At 38.1% G+C, this 21,884-nt stretch overlaps 2 protein-coding genes across 4 annotated transcripts; one reads left to right on the forward strand and one right to left on the reverse strand.

The window, feature by feature from the left end:
* Window positions 1-2,401: 2,401 nt before the first annotated feature.
* Window positions 2,402-12,034, reverse strand: LOC135470275 (actin-binding protein IPP-like). The gene is made up of 7 exons (XM_064749115.1): window positions 11,912-12,034; window positions 11,376-11,455; window positions 10,466-10,862; window positions 9,025-9,153; window positions 5,524-6,408; window positions 4,115-4,335; window positions 2,402-3,286 (listed from the first exon to the last, which is right to left on the reverse strand). The coding sequence occupies exons 3-7, from the start codon at window positions 10,737-10,739 to the stop codon at window positions 3,062-3,064; spliced, it is 1,734 nt and encodes a 577-aa protein (XP_064605185.1). The 5' UTR covers window positions 10,740-10,862; window positions 11,376-11,455; window positions 11,912-12,034; the 3' UTR covers window positions 2,402-3,061.
* Window positions 12,035-12,220: 186 nt separating this feature from the next.
* On the forward strand, window positions 12,221-21,743 carry LOC135470305 (uncharacterized oxidoreductase YjmC-like). 3 transcript variants are annotated; one of them, XM_064749164.1, is made up of 11 exons: window positions 12,221-12,495; window positions 14,743-14,931; window positions 16,111-16,172; window positions 16,548-16,601; window positions 17,375-17,473; window positions 18,046-18,111; window positions 18,432-18,501; window positions 19,056-19,174; window positions 19,930-20,025; window positions 20,733-20,843; window positions 21,173-21,743. In XM_064749164.1, the coding sequence occupies exons 1-11, from the start codon at window positions 12,252-12,254 to the stop codon at window positions 21,221-21,223; spliced, it is 1,161 nt and encodes a 386-aa protein (XP_064605234.1). In that variant the 5' UTR covers window positions 12,221-12,251; the 3' UTR covers window positions 21,224-21,743. The 3 variants fall into 3 exon arrangements, 1 of the variants encoding a protein (XP_064605234.1); XR_010444382.1 differs by lacking the exon at window positions 21,173-21,743 and having other exon boundaries at window positions 19,056-19,178; XR_010444381.1 differs by lacking the exon at window positions 21,173-21,743 and having other exon boundaries at window positions 19,914-20,025.
* Window positions 21,744-21,884: the final 141 nt, after the last annotated feature.

Below are 21,884 nucleotides of genomic sequence, written 5' to 3' on the forward strand. Positions count from 1 at the left end.
ATCTAAACTAGGACTACAGGAATAGCTGTCTGATAAACTGGATCTAAATTAGGACTACAGGAATAGCCGTCTGATAAACTGGTTCTAAATTAGGACTACAGGAATAGCCGTCTGATAAACTGGATCTAAACTAGGACTACAGGAATAGCTGTCTGATAAACTGGATCTAGGACTACAGGAATAGCTGTCTGCTAAACTGGATCTAACTTAGGACTGGCTCTGATTTAGGATTAAGTAACAAATGACGTCAGTAGCTGACAATTCTAAACATGTCTTAATAAACATGAAGAATACATTTCGAAAAAAAAAAACAAAAACAGAATTTTTTAGAATTAATTTTTGTCTTTAAGACCATGCATATATTTGTTTCTTCCATAACAGTAAAAGCAGATAAAATGCTCTAAGGATATGCTTTATGGCCATATACATGTAAGGACAATCCATACGACAGCTAAATATCCATTTATGGGTATTTTTTTCATATTAACAGTTTAATCATTAAATATGTAAGAGTTATAATTACTCCCTAACCAAACCATATGTCTCGTCTGCGAAAAAATGATCTGACCATTAAAAAGACAATCCTCAAAAGTCTTTATTATTAAACTTCAGATGAACTGAATTATTATTTTTTAAATTCTGCCCACCAGTTCAGAGATATGGCAAGAAAAAGGTCATTATCTGCTATCATGTCAAAATACTGATAAAAGGTCAAAAAAATGTATCGGCAACTCACAAAAGTTGCTAAGTTATCACGCTCCTTGTCATTAAGTTTCAAACTAAATTTGATAAAATGCAGTCAAGTACATGTAGTTTTAGAGATATAACATGCAAAAAGATTACAGAAAATAGTTATGAAAGAATGAATCTCACCGTGGAGCGGGGAAGACAGGTGCCAGGTGCCATAAACTTAATGTACCGTCCATAAAGATAGGGAAGAGGGGGAGACCCAATAACATCATTACAATCTGGCACATACACTTTCTGTAGCAGGGATATTTGTTTCACCAGCATATGGTTTTGACAGAGCGCTGATTGAAAAATTTGCATAACAACAACATCTGACCCAGCTTTACTGCTATGTAAACCCTCACCAACTAGGTACAACATACATGTAATTCCCTTCCACTGCAAGCGATGTCAGCAAAGGCAATATGGCAAAATTAGCAGCAGCAAAAGTGACAGATATTTAAAAAGACATAAAGGTACTCTTAAATACCTAACGAACACACATTGCTTACATCATTTTGATCATTCATATATCATGTTGATAATTCAAGCCCTAAGGTAAACTGGATTTTTAAATGCAAATAAATGTGATAAAATATTTATTTTTGGTACTGAGCTTACAATTTTAAAGTGGGATATTAATTAACTCTTAATATAGCTTCCTATGATCAAGGGAACTCAGGAAATGTTAATCAGGTAAAACGTGGAACTTGGTTATGGGCGAAAATTTAGATCGTTTAAGTAATACAAAGTGGGTCCTTGAAAAAGATGCAATGCCTTCAATCAACACAAAGTGTTCTTCAGCCCTATACCAGAATCTCAAATTTAACTCAATGAAGTTAAGAAGTTTGTCAAATACCTGATGTTTCCTCTATCCATAAACGTACCAGTTCATTAAAATCTAACTGAAACTTGGGAAACGAAATAACTTAAAATATAAAATGTAAAAACAACAACAAAACAGTGCTATAGACTATAAATAAATTAAGATTTTACTTTAAAGAAAATTAACATGTCTGGAAATACTTAATCAACAGAGGATTACAACACAGAGAACATATCCTAATTCTTCTAATTCTTAGGACTCATATTAGTTGTGCGGAAAGCAAAGAATTACAATTTCTCTCCGAATTTTTTTTGAAAAGTAAAGATAGGAATATGTTGTTCATTAGATGAACTAACCCTGTGAAAAAAAAGCAACCAAATATCCCTGCTTCTGTTACATGTATACTGGCTAAAAAGAGCAGACCTGGTGTCCCAAAAATTAGAAGAATCAGGGTAATCAATGACTCTAATGGCCAGACCCTTAACTAATGAGAATACTACATGTGCTACTAAGAATGTAACTCTGGTTGAATCGGCTGTAGCTTTATAAAACAAACTTAGCAACTGGTAAGTGGTTTCAACAAGGCTCTGCTAGGTCCCTCAAGAATGTGAATATTGTTTGAATACTGTCCCCATCAAATAAATACGTAAACAAAGCACCGTCAGGGGTAAAAATAGACCATATGATGGTGGTGTGTCTTATATACCCTAACTTGACTATAACAACTAAAATATTACCACTTTTAATATCAGCACATTGCCCGGAAAAAAATTCCTAACATGAGGTATTATGAAGAGAATTTTCAAGAAATGTTGTATTTGACCTACCGTTTTGCCATAATGTGCTTTTTACAGGAAAATCTCATGAAATATTACTTTTTGAACGTAAAATTATATATTTGCCAGAAGGATATCACCTTGAATTCCACACAAACTTAAAAAGAACTTTCGACAGAACAGGACCCGGTTTCACGAAACATCCTTAACGTTACGCTCACTGAACTACCACGACAACCAGTACTGTAGGTATTTACATCATCATGGTAGTTGTGAGCTCATAACATTAAAAAGAGCTTCGTGAAACTGGGCCCACAACTCTCAAAATCAGGCAGAAATGTGTAATAACATGATCATGGTGAAATTTCAGGTCAAACACAGTAAGTTAAAATATCACAACATTTATATTGCAAAATATGATTCCTCGATTAAACGCTTGAACGATGCTGCATAGTCCCACACATCACAAAGTTTCAGTTTTTAGTAAACTTAATTCCTAGAATATACAATTATTAGTTAGGAGTAAAATGATACCATTACCATCCTGCCATAGGCATTGGAAGTTGAGCAGCTCTTTCTTTATGAAGTTACCATTCATGATAAAAAATTACAAAGATTAAATGGGGATAATTTACAGCCTGTGTCTGTTTCAGGATTCTAAGGCAGAGCATTACATTCGGAGCGACTTTTCCAAGAAGCAGGAAATACATGGATGGCAAAACATCCAAGGCTACACCACGACAACCGCCCCTTCACATCGGCTTGTTGGCATATCACAGATATCTAACCAGGTACCAGTCTGTGGGTCATAGCACTCAACAGAACTCAGAGTGGCAGGGGCAGTGAACTCTGAGCTTGAGCTTCGCCCACCCACCACATACAGTATACCATTGATAGCACACACTGAAGCTCCAGCTCTGGGCACTGACATGGGTTGGATCTCTTCCCAACAGTTCTGGAAAGGAAGTTAAATATAATTTATTCGCTTTTTTTTGTTTTTATTTTTGAAATGTTATCGTGTATATCATGAAATATTTCTATATGCAAAGTAAATGACAAGTAAAATGGTTTAATTTATTCTTTATTTGATTGTGTTTTACGCCATACTCAGGAACATTTCACTTATACGACCAGCATTATGGTGGGAGAAAATTGGCAGACCTATCCAGGTATAAAATAGTTTAATGTTTGTGGTTTGTTGACTGGTATGTTTAACTGTAATTAATTTAACAAGAAACATTCGTCTACTACATTAAACTTACACAAGACTTTTTTTTCAACCTGAAATGAAAACTCTTCCACATTAATGAGTTACATTTTTCAAAATTCTCAGTATAATGCTAATAGGTTTCCTTTCTGAAAAGGCAATTGAATGCTGTAAAATGTTACTTTTGGTGCTGAAAATCATGTTTTTCTAGTATCATCCTACCTTTCAAACTAATCTCAGAGCACATTCCTAATATCAACAGATTTCTCAGAACATGGTGCAACTTAATTATGGGAAAATATTCAGATTATTTACAATGTTAACTTTACATTCAGCGAATCAACTGTCTTTGCATCAAATACATTTCTGTACAATTTTACCTTTGTGTTCACAAAACTACAAATCGTTTCCAAGCGCTCGATATATGTGTGCTTGTCCAAAGAGATCTTACAGTCCCTCTAGATTGGTTTCATATCATGGTGCAAAAAATCATCATTTTAATACATAAACCAACAAAGAAACCAAAAAAAAAAAGACTGATGAATTATTAAATAAATAATGAAAAAATGAAAGCACCTGTTCAATGCTGTATTTTTCGACAGTTGCAAGAGTTCCATCATGATCATTGCGCCCTCCCACTGCATAGATGTGGCCATCAAGCACAGCCGCACCAATATACGCTCTGCAATTGGATAAACTGGCCAGCTTGGACCACTCATGGGTGACAGGGTTGTAACTCTCCACTGTTTTCAGCTCTATGCCCATATCATTCATGCCTCCCAGGGTGTAGATCAAGCCTGACAAAGAATGTAAAATACACAAATAAATTTACATGATCAAGGTGAAAAACACAAAGGTTTTGATTCTGATTTTTGGTACTAATGCAAGAATCTGATGCACTGTTTTCTTCTCTCTGCAGAGTTTAATAGTGATAATTCTGTTGTTTGGTCATTCACATCATACTTAAAAATATCTCACTTAATGCATTTTTAGAATTTTTCAAGTGACACATTTTGATTGATTCTGACTGATTCAGCCTCCTTAAAGAGCAACTTAAAGAGTTTTTTGTGAAGTTTATTTCATTTTTTATCAGAAATAATTAAGTGTTGGCTTCAAAGGTATCACTTTAAGTACTTTGTGTGTTTCTGAAAGTGGATTTTTACATATTAGCCTTTATACGTGAAATACAGTGTATAATGGAAACCAGTACCAGAACCCTTCATTTTGAAACTGAAAAAGCTGTAGCATATAACCTACAAGAGTTCGATTAGATCACAATCATCATTGCTCAAAACCTAGTCGTGTATGTACGTGGGAAGGTCTGCCAGCAACCTGCGGATGGTCGTGGGTTTCCTCCGGGCTGTGCCCGGTTTCCACCCACCATAATGCTGGCTGCCGCCGTATAAGTGAAATATTCTTGAGTACGGCGTACAACACCAATCAAATAAATAAATAAATAAACAATGTGGTTTATATCCTTTTGATTTTAGAATGTCAGCTCATGATTTTATAAAGGTCTTGGCTCAAACTGATACATTTTATGATATATGAATTAAGAGGGATAAGTGATGTGTGTTTTAACTTAGTCTATATACACACTTCATTATATACCATAGTTCCTCAATCGTTTAGCATATGAAAGAACAACTTTCACTGCAATTTATGAAACTTCATCTTACTTTGGTAGGGTTGGCAAATTTCTGGGCTTCACAAAAAGTATAATTGTGAAAGTCTACACAGAATAATGAACACAGAATATACTTTAATAAAAAAAATTGTGAATGCTGGAAAAGGAGCCCAAAATTATATAAAGGTCAATTATTAGGGATTTACACTGGTAAATTATTTTCCCAATGTAAGCTGCAATGGCGTTAAGTCATGATACAAAGTCTGTAGATAACATTTCAAGGCTTTGCTTTTCATATTTGAATTACACACTTGAATACTTAAAACAACAACAGCATTATAAAGTGTAGGAATATTACCTTCGTATGCTAAAGCAGTCATGCTGAACCTGGGAGTGATCACCCTGCCCACACCCTGCCACTGGTTGATGCTGGGGTCAAACTTCTCCACTGTGTCCCCTATCTCTGAACCAACCCACCCACCCAGAGCATACATGCAGCCGTTGAGGCTACACACACCCATGCCTGTACGTGGCAAAATCATGGGAGGGCCCTCGTACCACTCGTTTGTCACTGGATCGTAGCAGTCTGTGCTGTCATATATCAAGGAATTATTTTCACCACCAATAACATAAATCTGGCCATTCAACTCAGCTACCCCGTGACCACTTCTCGCATAGTGCATGCTGGGAAGGCTTTTCCACTGTTGAGAGAACAGATCAAACATTTCCACGGTTTTCAGCGTTCTACTGTCGCACCATCGGCCATCTTTGGGTCGACTGTATCCGCCTATCACAATCAAACTTTTCCTGGCACTTTTTCTTGGATGCATCACATATGGCTTCAGCTTGTTAAGTTTCAGCTCAAGGCAAAGTTTTCTACTCAGCTGGAAGTCTTGCACCAACTTTTTCAGAGCAATTTTTAAACTGAGATCTTGACAGTCATCAATGTGTTTATCTATCTGTGACTGAGAGATCAACGGAAATCGTATGGGGCTCATCACCTCAAAAACACACTTTCTTCGCATTGCTAGGTCATGCATAATCCAGTCCATGGCAGAGGCAAATACTTGGAACTCTGTATCTATGTGGAGATGTTCGCTGTGCAGTAGATGGATTAACACATCTTTGGGTAACCTCTTGAACTCCTTACAGTGACAGACTTTTACAAAGTGGCTGTGGATATAGGTCTCTGCAGCAGTTTTCAGTGGAATGCAACCATGGGCATCAGCCAGTAGGTATATACCTTTACAAAAGAAAGAGTAATATGTTAAGCCTAACAATAAGTAGAAGTCTAGAAGCTATCATTTAAAATAGGGCCTGGTGATTTAAAGTCCTAGTATTTTTCATGGATGCTAGATATTTCTGATTATTTGAGCCCTTAACTGCTGTTACAAAATCGCTGTGCATCTACTATACGCTTCACAATGGCTGAGCCAGAGTATCTATTTTCAGCTGGTCAGCGAAGCTGCCAGCATGACGAGTCCACTATATGAGGTAAGTTTGCCTCACTAGACTGTGCTGCCGTGGAGCGCCAGATGAGCCCAACCAACGGGGCCAGCCTATATAAATAGGTGCAGTGTGGTCGGGAGGAAATTGCAGAAAGTGACACGAGGACAAAGAACAGAAGACGCAGGTGGCTGGTAGCAGCACAGCAATCATCTGAACGGACATCACACGCCTGGGGCTGGTAGGACATTTACGTCATACCACTGGGTATGTGTGAGAAGCATGTCGAGGGCCGTGAACATAGTAGCGGGGTGTGGCTGTTATTATGACTGTTTCCTTGAGGTACAGATAACTGTTGCGGCCGACCGGGGTCAGGGCCGCACGCACAATATAACTTGACGAGAAGGCCGCAAACAGCCACAGAATGAACCGCAAGTCAGGGAAGTCAGGGCTAGTGAAGGGCTTGGAGCCAGCGGCCTGTCAAACTTGCGTAAGTTAGCGGTGGCGCTGGGGGTAGCATTTTGCTCTCGAAGACAGAACCAGCCAAGAGGGCCGGAGACCACAACGAGACTGCCACGGGGCCACAAGGGCGGCTGAGATGACCGCAGATCGCGGAGGGCATTTTCATCATTTTACCATTTCATCATTTCATTTCACTTTTCATGTACACTATTAATACATGTATTGCACCCGATTCATTTGTTTCTTCTTTATTGCTTCTCTCCATCTCCTAGGTCCTGCATGGTGACGGGTTGTACCGGGAAGGCCAGCACCACATGATTGAATGACCATGATTGATTGGCACTGACACGTTCGCAAGACAGCTCGGCGATGTCGTGTTGTAGCCAAACCGTTACAACTGCAATGCCCTACCCTGTCACAAGCGGATCATTTAATATTTGTCCTACACTCCTTAACGCCCTTACTCCACACCTCAAAACTTCAATGTTTCTAAAGTCCATTAGGAGCAAGTTTTTCATTTTAAAAATCTGTTTAAAGACTATTCCTGATGAAATTCTATATAAAATATGTTATTTAAGTAGTTTTGTATTCATTTTTTATGCAGGGATTAATAACTATCAGTGAAAAATTAAACACAACTGTAGACAAAAAATTCAATAATTGCATTTAGAAACCATGTATCATCATTTTAAAACACTGAATTCAATCTTCAGAAGCCTGAAAGCAATGTTTGCAACACAGATGAAAAGGCAAATTTTGCTACACATTATAGAAATAGGCACTAAGAGTTATATCCCTTGATTCTGCCCAACACAGCCAGTTTTTGATTTCATTTTATTTTAAAACATCAAATGAATGTCTCTCATCCAGGAGGTCTTCATTAGTGCGATAACGTTTCGTTATCTTTCAGTTTCATGTTGAAGGTATAGTGCCATAGTTACCAGTTGTGAAGTCTTAGGTATGATTATCATTGTACCTTGAGTATACCTTATTGCAGGCAGTCGTTTTATTAAGTATTAGGTATGCTAACTCACAACTGGTTGCACATATCTTGATTTGCATACCTTACTTGTTATAGGCTGAAATATTAAATTATCTGATTGTTGTACACAAGCAACATGGCAATGTACACAGAGTGTCTTGAGTCCTTCCATATCAGGCAATTTTATCAGTGTCGAGTCCTTCCATATCAGGCAATTTTATCGACTGTTTTTCATGCTTTCTGAATGAAACACGAGCAGAGGATCAGTAACAAATGAAATTAAAATCCAGGAAACTTTGTAGGTAACTGTTCACATATATCACATAACATACAAGATACAGTTTTAATGTTGATTGGCACAATGTAAAATCAAAGGTAAATGGGATAAAGTAAGTGAGTTTGTGCTTGGGGTTTAAGGTCTTACAAAGCAATTTTTCAGTCATATGACAACAAAGGAATCCTTAGAGTGCATGTAATGTGCCTCCTTGTTGCAGGGTGGATTTCAATCGCTCTTTTATTTAGTGCTGCTTCACTGAGATGCCTAACTGAAGACAAGTAAACTGCCCCAACGGAGCCATTATACTAATATAGGTCAACCAGTCGTTGCACTATCCCCTTCATGCTGAACACCAAAATGGGATAAAGAGGTCTAGTTACAATTCCCCTATTATTTTAAAATGTATAACTGTTTTCATTAAAATTGAATTATTCATATTCCCATGAAATACTTTAATTAGGGTTATTTCAACAATTAAAAACTTTTAGACCTTGTAATAAAATTTGCACCTAAATAGTCATAGGAATACAATACCATGGGTTTGTTTATAAATATCCCCATAAATTGTTCATGCAAATGAATTAGTAACTAATCTATACTAAAATTCTTTCAATCATATATATGCTTTCGTTTTGAAAACATTTTGTAACATTTTTTGATGAATCCGTATGAAAGTACGCTGTCATACTGACCTATACAATTATCATCTGTCAGGTTTTGCTTCAGGAAATCGCTGCAGCCTTCTACAACATCAGATACCTCCAACATGTCTGCTGCTTCCAACAAGTCTACACAGTTCTCTGCTGTTATATCAACAGTGCCTGGGAAAGAGAAGGATTTACTTTGATTCAAGTTTATTTGATTGCTGTTAAATGTAATTCTCAAGTATTTTCACTTATATGATAGGGCTTAAAAGCTTAAAAGCGGAGGAATCTGGAGGCTACCATTCTTTGAGTAGTTACTAACAGACTTTACCACATGTTTTCACACTGCACAGACTTGCACATCATTTGAGTGGAAGACAAGTGGTTTTCGAACAACGCAAGTCTCCAAAGCTCTTTGAGCACTTCTTATAACAGCAGGTCAAAGCAGGGAATATAGAAATTCCCTAGCCAAGGTTGATTTGGCCCCACGTCATTTATGTTTAACACTCTACTCAAGAATATTTCAGTCGTATTACAGCAGCATGTGTTGTCACTAGAGGAAACCAGTGTGCCAGCTGGAAACTGGTCTATGGCCAGTAACTGACCAACTTTCTCACATGTGACCAACAGTTTTTCACCCGCAGAGTAAGCTAAATGAGTAGGTTATATGGCTGAAAGATAAGCAATCTCCAACACATTTCAGCTAAGACCAAAAATTCCTTGTTCAGTCCTAATAAGATTGATCCCACCCCTCAATGTCTATCTCAATGGCCCAAACTACCCCTACAAAGTAGGAAGTTTCAAGACTCAGATAAAAATTCCAGTATAAAAAAATAATTCCAGAAAACTATTGATTTCCAAACCTGGACAAAACAGCCATAATTTTGTAGGAAATGGAAAGAACAACCTGAAACTTCAAATTGATCTGTAACTTGTCTTGTTATACCAAGTTTTGATTAAATATGATCATGTGTTCACAAAAAAAAAGTATCGCGACACACTGACTGGCTGACAGACATGGTGTGAGCCTCTGTTCTTCTTTGGTAATGATTGGGGACTAATGAATAAATGTATAAAATCCCCCAACCCCCACCACCTCCACCAAAAAAGGCAATGGGAAGATCTTTTTTGTGAAGTTTAAGCTTAAGTTAATAATAAATGTACCACTGAATTAGTTAGGTTAAAAGGTAAGTAAAAGAATACCATATGAGTTTTGAAATACTCTTCTTCCCTTACCTACATGTACTCTCATTAATGCCCATAAGAGGCACAACTGCAAATGCATTGATAATGCTTTTTCGTCTTCCCTGGAGTCATGATATATTCACACCTATACCCAATTTGTGTTATCAAGGTACTATATTTAAATATGCAAAGATTACAGGAGGTATGGATGGATTGAAAAAGATAAATTTTCCCTTGTTCAGTTGAACAATGCAAGAATGTCCAGAAAACATAACTAAGTATACTGACTGCAAACAACTTTTACCTGTATAAATAAATCTGAGAATTTCTCTAAAGATTTCAGAGCGCACACCATGAATCCCTACTTCTTCCTTTGACACTTCAGAGAGCTGCCCTACAAACATTGCCCTGAAATATCGACTACATGCAGAAAGGATGATGCGATGAGCCTTGAACTCGCTGCACTCAACAACCAGTGTAACATCAGTGAAGACACCTTCGGTAAGAAGGTCTGACAAGCTAGCCAGCAATGTGCTGCCATAATGCACTGGACTGAATGTGACAGTGTCTGCTGACATTTCCTCTGCCTCAGCTAGGACCACTGCTTTTCACTCCCAGCTGTTGATCATTTCTCGTAATTCCAGCAGTGGTACACTTTCAGATCGAGTCTCCATTTTTACATAACCTGAATCAGCAATTGTCTGAAAAAGGAATCAAGATAAGTTTGTTTATAACATCTAACACTATCTATTTTACCGCCAGATGTGACTAAATATATATACTCTTCTACTACATTTCTAAATTTCAAGGCCCTTCATGCAAGTTTCCATTCAATTTACTTGCTGCATTATTTCTTTACCATATGTGAAATTTGTGTCAGTTAGCAAACCCTTGGCCTCAATCTATTATCTAAAATAAATGTCATTGTCTGACTATTTTCTAACAGTTACAAAGGTATTCAAGACATATGACGATGAGTCATTAAGTGTGTGTACATGTGCTGCGTCTTATTGATGCAGGGCGAGTCCAAGCTCCCAAAATGCGGCCGCCACTGAAATATCATATTGAAGACACCAGACAGGACACCCCACCTAGTCACATTAAACTGACACCAGGTCAACAGTTTTCTTGCTCTAACCTCTCAATACTGAATGCCAATTGAGGCAGTAACAAGTAGGGGCCTACCATGTTTACAGTCTATGGTATGACCTTACCCAGGTTTGATCCTGCCTCTCTTGACTTGAAGGCAGCCAGCTCTCCCAACTTCAAGGCAGCTGCCCTAGTCATCAGGCCGCTGAAACAGTTAGTTAATAAGTATACTGATGTCTGCACAGGTGGTAAATTATGAAGATAGAACCGTATTCATATTCAAGATTCAGCTGAGATAAATGACACGGAAATCAGTTAAGCAAGTGACATTGATTGTAAAGAGTGTAAAGGAATTGGGGGGTTTGAAATTCAGCCTTTTTAAAAAAAATATTTCTAGGGATAATGATAACTCAATGTCAGGATGAGTGTGAGAATTCTGAAACAGCGCACTAAGTCGATCCACATGCCGTGGACTACCTACAGCAACCATCATCAGTGGTATGTGATAGCTACGTCTATTGAAAGGTTCAAATGAGTCCGAAACCGGACTCAATACCGGCATTACAATAATCAAATAGCCACTAGCTACCAGTGACCAGCCCTTTATCCCAGCTGTCATAAATATGTTTTTTAAATCTACGTCAGGGCAACTGACACTTACCACCACTTCTTTTGCCAAATGGACTGTACACGAACTTTTTTACCTCCACGGAGAAGACTTCGGACTTTCGTTGCTAATTCTTAAAGCCTTTCTCCTAAATGTCAACATATTCTGGGTCTCCAATACCAATTATTTTTGTTTTTTGCTGAATTCTAATATTTTCAGGCCTATTACATTGAATATTATACGTGTTTAAGAAGCATACCATCAGAAAACTGACATTTCTGGACACACAGAAGATCGTCAAACTCCAAACGAGTTCGCAAGACTCGTACTTTTCCCGAAATTCAGAAAGGCGGTGGTGACAGATAAGAAGCCGAGAAGTCGACGGTTCAGTCATATGGCAAGTGTCATCTGTCGCCGTTCACAGCGCTTAATCCTGAACTTTGGAGACACAGTGGCCGCACATGTACGCAGCATGGCGTCAGAAGTCGGAGGCGTTGTTCCCAAGCAGGAGTTGAGAGAGTTTGTCAAGAGGTGTATGATGACGGTTGGTAGTAAAAGGGACCACGCTGAAAGTTTGGCCGAGTTGCTGGTGGCTGCAGATTACAGGGGTCATTTTAGCCATGGCCTAAATAGACTAGGTACTAAAAGAGAATTGTAATAACACTTTAAAGATTTTAAAGGGATGCAAGATCGTTGCTGGATTGACAGACATGGAACTGAGCACTTCTTACACAATGAAGCAGGCTAAAGCCGCAACTGCTCCGACAGCTACTGGACTAACGTACATGTTCCCAGAGTGGCATATATTACTAATATACGGAGACCGCTGCCATCTTTAGCACCGATGAGATGTGCACCCAGTTATTACATTGTTTCTGTATTTAACTACCAACACAAATACACAATAGTTGCAGAGTGACATAACCCTTTCATGAGAATATTTTTTAGCGAGAGTTACTGTGGAATACAGCCACAAAGGTGTCGGAATGATGGTAAGGATTTTTGTGGGGAATTTTACTCTGAAATCGACCAGCACGAAGTGGTTGGAGAGTTATGGAGAATAACTGCTTCTAATGTATCAGATGGACGGTAAGCTACATTTACTACATCTTTGCTTGGGCATTAAATCTTCGCTAGTGTTGTCTCCCTATAACGACCCTATTTTTGTCTGTGCTCACATCAATCACGTGACTTGCATGTACAACTATCAGAATGGGATGGCAGCCACACTGGGTGTAGTGTCTGAAAATGTATCTATTTTGTGAATTTGTGCGGTTGTCATGGATTGTTTTTGGTTTGGTGAGACTCAAAACAGGTGAGTTGATTATGATGATGACTCCGTTGACACTTAGTTGAACGCTAGTGAAGATTTTATGTGCGTGTGAAGATGCGGTAAATGTGGCTTACTGTCGATTCCACACATTAGAAGAGTTATTCTCCATATCTCTCCTAATACTTCGCGCTCGTCGATAGTGAGAGTTACATTCCGCAACTAGTTGAAAGTATGATTAGGAAGCGAACATCCCCAGTGTTTTTGCATCACACGCAGCGCGGTTGTAGTGATGCTGAGCCTAAATAAGTAGCATTTGCGGCGATGGTATGTATGTTAGTTTAGGAACCGTTGGAGCACTTGTGGCTATGAATCAACTGCAGTTCCATGTCACTGTCTTTTTGCCATTCTACACTACCATTACCATCAGACTGTGAATTCCTAGTAGGAAACATCAATTATAGTGGTGACACAGGGCTAGGTCCTTTTCCAGCCCTCAGATTCAGAATTAAAAATACAGTCATATTTTGTGTTAGGACTGACATAATAAATTGTAAATGCAGAGAATTGTTTAATGTAGAATTTAACATAGTGAATTTGGAAATACACAATTGCATTGTGCATGACTAACATAGTGAATTATGAATTTACAGAGTTTACATTGTGTAGGACTAAAATAGTGAATTACAAACACAGTCGCTTTGTCAAGGACTAACATAGTGAATTATAAAAACAAGCTGTTATATGTATAAATACAAAGTCACATTGTGTGGGACTAACATAGTGACTTAAAAATATACAGTCGCATTGTGTAGGACTAACATAGTGACTTAAAAATATACAGTCGCATTGTGTAGGACTAACATAGTAAATTACAAATACACTGATTCATGTTGTGTAGGGACTAACATTTTCACTTAAAAGTACACAGTCGCATTGTGTAGGACTGACATCGTGGCTTATAAATACACAGTCGCATTGTGTAGGACTAACATGGAGACTTATGGGTACACAGTCGCATTGTGTAGGACTTACATGGAGACTTATGGGTACACAGTCGCATTGTGTAGGACTAACAAGGTGACTTATAAATACACAGTCGCATTGTGTAGGACTAACATGGTGACTTAGAAGTACACAGTTGCATTGTGTAAGACTAACATGGTGCTTTATAAAAACACAGTTGCATTGTGTAGGACTAGCATGGTGACTTATAAATACACAGTCGCATTGTGTAGGACTAACATGGTGCCTTATAAATACACAGTTGCATTGTGTAGGACTAACAAGGTGACTTATAAATACATAGTCACATTGTGTAGGACTAACATAATGACTTATAAATACACAGTTGCATTGTGTAGGACTAACATGGTGACTTAGAAGTACACAGTTACATTGTGTAGGACTAACATGGTGCCGTATAAATACACAGTTGCATTGTGTAGGACTAACATGGTGCCTTATAAATACACAGTTGCATTGTGTAGGACTAACATAGATCTTTGTGTTGTAGAGATGCATATGTTTCTTCCTGTATTGGAATGTACTTTTGGTTTAGTTAGCAGTTTTGAATTATAATGGTTGAACTGTTGCAAGTATTGGCTGTTTGCAGACATGTATATCAATGATGTGAAGACGGGTATAACAGTGAGTGACAAGGAGCCAAGCCTGGAGAAGCAGACAGCAGCCACAGCTTTGATTGACGGAAACAATGTTTTGGGGCCAGTTGTAGGGAAGTTGGCCATGGACACAGCTATTCACAAGGCCCAGACTGCCGGGGTGGGCTGGGTCACATGTAAAGGTAACTCACACACAATGTCTGATATCATGAGATATTATTTATTTATTTTATTTATATGGTGTTTCATGCCTTGCTTAAGAAAATTTCGGGTACCAGTATATGACAACGACCAGCATTATTGTGGGAGAAAACAAAGGCAGATCCAGGGAGAATCCATGCCCAGCTGCATATTGCTGACAGGCCTTCCCACATATGACCAGAGAGGAAGCCAGCATGAGCTGGACTTGAACTCACTGCGACTGCCTTGGTCAGAGTCACCTGGGTCATTGTGCTACTTTGAACGTGCTATCCTCTAGGCCACGGACACCCCAATGACCCAATGAACATATATGGGAACAAGATTCCTTTTGGTTGTTGACTCTGCTCTCTAACGAATGACAGCCAAAATGCCCTCAGTGTAATGAATGTGCTAGGTGGTGTGGTGGGAATAGAAGTGTGTCTGCAATCATGGCAATAATTTTGAAAGTATACATGTTGTTAATGTGTATTATTTAAGTTTTTGTTATATTTCTGTTGTCTTTAAAGCCAGTCTCTCAGTCATCTTAGTATCACACATGTATATACTTCAATTGCCATGTTTGTCTTTGGCTGTGATTTTTGGTTCAGTCGGTAGTGACCCAGAAGCCTCTCACCAATGCGGTCTCTGTGAGTTCAAGACCAGCTCATGCTGGCTTCCTCTCCGGCCCTGCATGGGAAGGTCTATCAGCAACCAGTGGATGGTCGTGGGTTTCCTCCGGGTTGTGCCTGGTTTCCACCCACCATAGTGAAATCAACACCAATCAAAAAAAAAAAAAAAAAATCAATCAAACGAAATTTGTGCTTCAGCACAGAAGTGGTTCAACAATGCATGTTTTATGTGCTTAAAAAATAACTGATGATATTGAACTGCTCCATGTAAGTTAATATTTAGGCAAAATTTAATTTACTTAAGTCATGCACTAAATACCTTGAAGATATATTGCTGGCCTTTTTGGTCGATTTTTTAAGTATTGGCTTATATCCACACTAAATGTCAGTCTTTCTTTGATGAAAATGGCAAAGTGTTACATACTGTGTGGAATTATAGGTATAGGAGAGAGGTCTACAGTTGCCAGAAATTTGTAGTTGGATCAAATTTTAGGAAATTAAAGTTCTTTTTGATGGTGAACATTGAACTATCTTAAAATTGATGCTTTTCAGGCTCAAACCACTTTGGGATAGCAGGATGGTACAGCATGAGAGCCGCTGAAAAGGGACTTCTGGTATACACATTATCATCATTCCAACTTTTTATCCCCTGACATTAATACTGCTTAATCAGCTTAGTTTGTGTAAATACCAAAAGGCCACCGTCTTTAAAGTTTGTGGAGGTGGGGGATTTTTGAGAGTGCGCAAATAATTAGAGTGTCCAGTAAATTAGAAGAATTATGGTACCTGTACTTTGTCTTTCAATTTTTTAGTAACATTTCTCATAAATTTCTCACAAGTGCAAAGCCATAGAAAAGAAATTCTGAAAGGTGAATGAGTGTTCTATTTTGCATTCAGTGTCCCATTTTCAGTTGGTGTAAGTTTCCTATTAACATATTCTGCCCCTGATACATCTCTGTCTGAAGGTCAGTTTGTTCTTTTGTTTTAAGGGCATGGCCTTCACTAATACTTCCCCGCTGGTTTTTCCAACAAGGGCTAAACAGGTAGGATCATTTTCAAGTACTTTCAGAATGTGCTGGAAGGAAATGACAATGGTACAACTCTTTATCAACAATTTTGAATTAATACATAAACATAAAAAATAAGTGAAACAAACATCATGAAATTCCAGTTGGTTTAAAATTATACGAAGCAGTCATTGTGTAATTGTCATTTTGCTGGTCGTGCCATGGGAAAAGAAAACAGATTCAGCCAACTTTCTGTACTTATAACACAGGGTTTGTACGGGTCCATGGAAATGGGAAATAGGTGACTGGACCTGTGGTAGTGAAGATTAGAAATTGAGATGCGATGATTGGCCTGAAAAAGACAAAGTGCATCTAACTGTTCAACATATGTGTGGTTTGTGATTTCCAAAGATGAATGGTCCATAGTGGCCAGTCTGATGGATGTTACATTTTTACTGGTCCAGTGAATTCCATTCATCATTCATTAAGGTATAATTACTGGGATGAAGCCTTCCTTTCTGAACAATAAGTGGTTGAGAGCTCTTATAGGTTTGCCTGTGTGTCTTTGCATATGGTGATTAGCCATAGCTTACATCCTTGTTCAGTTCTTAAGCTGTTTCCTGGGTGATATTGTGTCCTGGGTTTTGTCTGGTGTCCATGGCATGGCATTTCAGTGAGGTGACACTATTAGTGTTATCATAGAGACACTGTTGTAAAAAGATGAAAATAATGTTGAAAGCAACATTAAACACCATCTAACCCAGCAAACAAGCCTGCTGTAGATAATTGGATTCCTTGGTCATTTTCAGCCTATTCTTGGTACCAATCCGATTTCCTTGGCGGCACCAGCCAATGACGGGGACAGCTTTGTCTTGGATATGGCCACATCCACGGCAGCTTTGGGAAAGGTAGACGTTTAGCTTGTAGCAGCCAGTGCCTCATCGTCTCAGGAAGATAAAACTTGTATCCACTTTTATAGTTTTCCATTTTTTCTAATTTAATATAATAGAAATATGATATATGATAGGATATATATGATATAGTTTTAAATGTGTTAAATCTTGCCAATCTGAAAAAGTCATCATTTGTTTGGGAATGACACAATTTTACTGTGCTCCTGGGTCATTCAGCTGGTAGTTGACACCTTCAGAATAACTTTATTGAATTTGAGAACTTTATTGATTGAGAAAGACCACTAAAACATCACCACTATCTAGCAAATTAAGGAATTATTTAAAACAAGTAGAGCCCCCACTGCAAAATTTTTTTCCCATTGCTTATACCTTGTCATTTTGTTTCCATCTGTGTTTACTGTGGACTGTTCTGGAACAAAACTTCGGTTTGAATTTAGTTTACGTAAAAAAACCCTACTACAGGAGCTAAATTATAGATATTTTATTGTTTTCTGTTATAAATACTTTTTAAGTGTTTATAAGCCGCAGAGAAGAAACAACTATTTCCCATGCTTTTTGATCAACAGATTGAATTACATGACCGGAAGAATATTCCAATTCCAAATGGCTGGGGGGCAAATTCTGAAGGCAAGGTTAGTGATCATGAATGTCTACAAAAATAAGAGATTGTTGTTCTTGACGACAATTAACTCTGGAATATTATCCCATTAATGCATGGGAAACCTACAACTACCCACAGGTTGCTGACAGACCTTCCATGTAGGACCAGAGAGGAGGCTAGCGTGAACTCACAGGGATGGCATTGCTGAAAGGTTTCTCAATTTCTAAATGTTTAGTAGGGCCTACAGTGTAAATCTCCAAAATATGATTAAGAATGCTGCTGAAAGCTATCATGGTCTTTTGTATTTGATTGATCATTTCCTTTTGAATAATTAAGCTAATTTCAATTCAGGAAACCAATGAGCCTGCCGAGGTTCTGAATGGGGGTGGTCAGCTACCGCTGGGAGGCTCGGAGTTAACAGGTGGGTGACCTCTGTACAGGTGATCACGTGCAGTATGGTGTATGTGTGTAAGACAGCAGCCTTTAAGGACAGGGACCCTTAGGTAGAGCCTTTAGCCCTTATTTCAGTTCTGGACAGGACCCCGTAAGTACGATATGCATTTCAAGTTGTAGAAATGTGAAATATTTGTAAATCATTTGTATTCAAATAAAATCCTACAAAAAATCATTGACATGTTATTTAATATCGTTTTTAGCAATATTGTAGACAAAACTGAGATGTGCTTTGTGAAACAGCCTTCAGATTTTGTCCATTGACCGTTCAGATGGTTGTCAATATCGGCCAGTTCGTGTGACCACCAAACCAAAACCAAAAATAATATATGAATCTCTGTCAGCTGAATATAATAAAAAATGTAGGGTGACTATTGTCCAGAACTGCTGATGTTGTCAACTTTGACCTATCAGCCACAAGGATACATGTAGAGTATATATGGATGAAAAATTCCACTTGATTGGTCAGGCCAGGCTGACATCACTGGTGTATCCCCACTGATATGTAACCCTATCGAACAGGAGGCTACAAAGGGTATGGACTGGCCATGATGGTGGAAATCTTCTGTGGCATCTTAGGGGGCGCTGCTTACGGCCCAAATGTGAGGAAATGGCGCACATCTGATGAAATAGCTAATCTGGTAGGTCAGTCCCATTGTATAATCTATTCTCTATTTGCATTTAAAAGATGTCAGGAAGACTTTTTGAGTGTGACACATTTTAGGTTTGAAAAATTGGCTGAGGTGACTTCCAGGTTTAAACTAGTGACCTCAGAATGTTGAGTGGCTGTGTCTAGAATTGTCATACTGTCTTAATTACCACCTGATGACTTGGATAGTTCTGGTCAGAGTGCCTTGCATTTAAAAACATTAGGAGGTAGGTCACATTTTCAGAACTCTTTGAAATCAGTGTGCAGACCCTATAACTCTTAATTCAAGATAAGTTCTTCAGTCTAAATTGTTACTTACACCTGGTTAATTCCTTCAGAGCCATATTTCTGTCAAACATCGCTTTGTCATAACTGACTTACCCTCTGAACATTTTCAAATTCAAGGAACTCTGATTAGATGAAGCCCAGCTGAAGGAATAGCCTTTTAAAATTATTAGCATGGAAGAACACTGTTTAAGGACAATCATGTAAGTACTTTATTGTAAAAATACACTTTCTGAAACATGTAAAGGATTTAAAATCATAGTTTTGATGCAAGGACTTAAGTTTTTCTTATAGGAATGAAATTAATCAAACTTCATGAAAGGTTTTTAGAGGAGCCTATAAGGTGAATTAATCAGAATCAAGCAAAATGTGTCACTTAAAAAATGCTAAACCTTAGGTGAAATACAATAAATGTATCTGGAACTGTTGGAGAAGTTTTCTGTCAGTTGTTTGCTATTGTAGGGCCATTGTTTTGTTGCTATTGACCCAGAAGCGTTTGCACCAGGGTTTAGGGACAGAATGAGTGACTTGATGAGCATATGTCGAGGCCTGGAGCCAGTGAGTATACATCACCATGCAGTAATTCAGTCAGCCTGACTACTGTACATGCTACTCTTCAGAAAGACACTTCTAATGACTCCTGAAATACAACAAGGCAGTAGTATAATTATTTACTTTTAGGGCAAGCAAATTTTTATAGAAAATACAAAATGTACTCTTTAAAATTTTTCTATCTTTCTCCTCAGTTTGATGTGACTACTACAATGTATATATATGCTGCCAGTACTTAGATGGCTTATGGGTACATTCCAGATGATGGTTCAGTTAACACTCACAACTCCTGTATATTGTGTAACAGGTGGTGCATGGTTTTAAAACCTTGAATTCATGAAGTCTCACTTCAGACCAATTCTAGACAAGGTATCCCCCTCTACCAATGTTATGACTGACCTCAGTGCTTTGGTAGCAACAGTCGGTTGACAGAGCACATATTGACCGTTACTTGTGGGCAGTTGGTCAGCTTAGCGTTGTCTTTCACCAGTATTGTGTGCATATCATTCTGTGACATGTGGGAAAGCTTGTCAGTAACTTGCCAAAGGTCAGTGGTTTTCACCAAGCACTTCGTTTTTCCTTCCCCTATTAAACTTACTGCCATCTTATAACCAAAAAATACTTGGGTATGGCTCTAAGCAACATACTCAAATTCACATAAGAAACAAATCAAAATGATAGCAGTAGATAAATATAGCCGAACGGTTTTACAGATTTCTGGAGAGACAGAAGTTTTGGTAGCAGGTGACCCAGAAAGACAACACATGGCTAAGTGTGATGCTGCTGGGGGAATCCCCTACCATCCAAACCAGATCAAGTTTGCTGTAAGCCATGTATCTTTTTTCACTATGTTTACAATGTTATCACCTATCATGTTTACAGTACGAGTACTTAAAATTTGCTGGGGATAGATTATTAGTGTTTTTTAAGATAATGGGTATTTTGAAACAGATTGCGTAATCCAGATTTAGGTAGATTCTGACCTAGTTAATCTTTAGTTAATAGGAACAAAAAAATTTACTGGTATTAATATAATCCAGAAATGACAGCTGTGTATATTTACTTTTTCTGCTGAAAAAAGTAACAGGAATTGGCTAATATGTTAATGACCCAAACTACACACATTTTCGATATTGTTTATTGTGTTTTTCAGAATGATATTGCAGAGAAGCTGAGCATTGCACCAATGAAGTTGAAGTCATGATTTCAAAGTCGGGTTGTTTGTACATGAGCCAGCATGCATGTTTACTCTGAGTGACTGCCTCTGATATTTGTGAACATTCAAGAAAACAGAATCGGCTTCATGTTGGATTTGTTAATTCATGTCTTCTTCTATGCAGGACACACTTTACTATTTACTGTCTGTGTTTGCTACAGTGCTCTGGAAACATACACCCAGATGTGATTTTACCAGCATGTACAGGTTTGACTGCTATATTTTTATGTAAACATGTGCATGTAATATCTCAAATCAGACATAAATCGTGAAACATTTTAATAACTATAGCCAAAGTACATGGATAAAAACATAAAACTATAGATTTTTATGACAGAGACACACTGTGTTTCTTGGAATCAGTTTTTTGTGACACCAGTATCTCCTGCAGTCTCAACAGCCATTATCCTTTCAACAAAATGCTTCAAAGTGTGAACTTAAAAATACTATCAATCAATCCAAAATGTGATTTTCTGATTGTTACAGTGTAAGAGTTATTGGGCAGGTGTGTGTGTGGTTGTGAGAGGTGGGTGCGGTTGGGGGATGGATGGGGGGTGGAATTATATAAAAGTTACTGCTATCCAGAGATATATTGTATTTTATACCAAAGGATGGAGAGCTACAGAGTGAAGGTTGTAGACAGTGAAAC

The sequence above is a fragment of the Liolophura sinensis genome, chromosome 7, assembly GCF_032854445.1.
Source record: "Liolophura sinensis isolate JHLJ2023 chromosome 7, CUHK_Ljap_v2, whole genome shotgun sequence".
Lineage (NCBI taxonomy): Eukaryota > Metazoa > Mollusca > Polyplacophora > Chitonida > Chitonidae > Liolophura > Liolophura sinensis.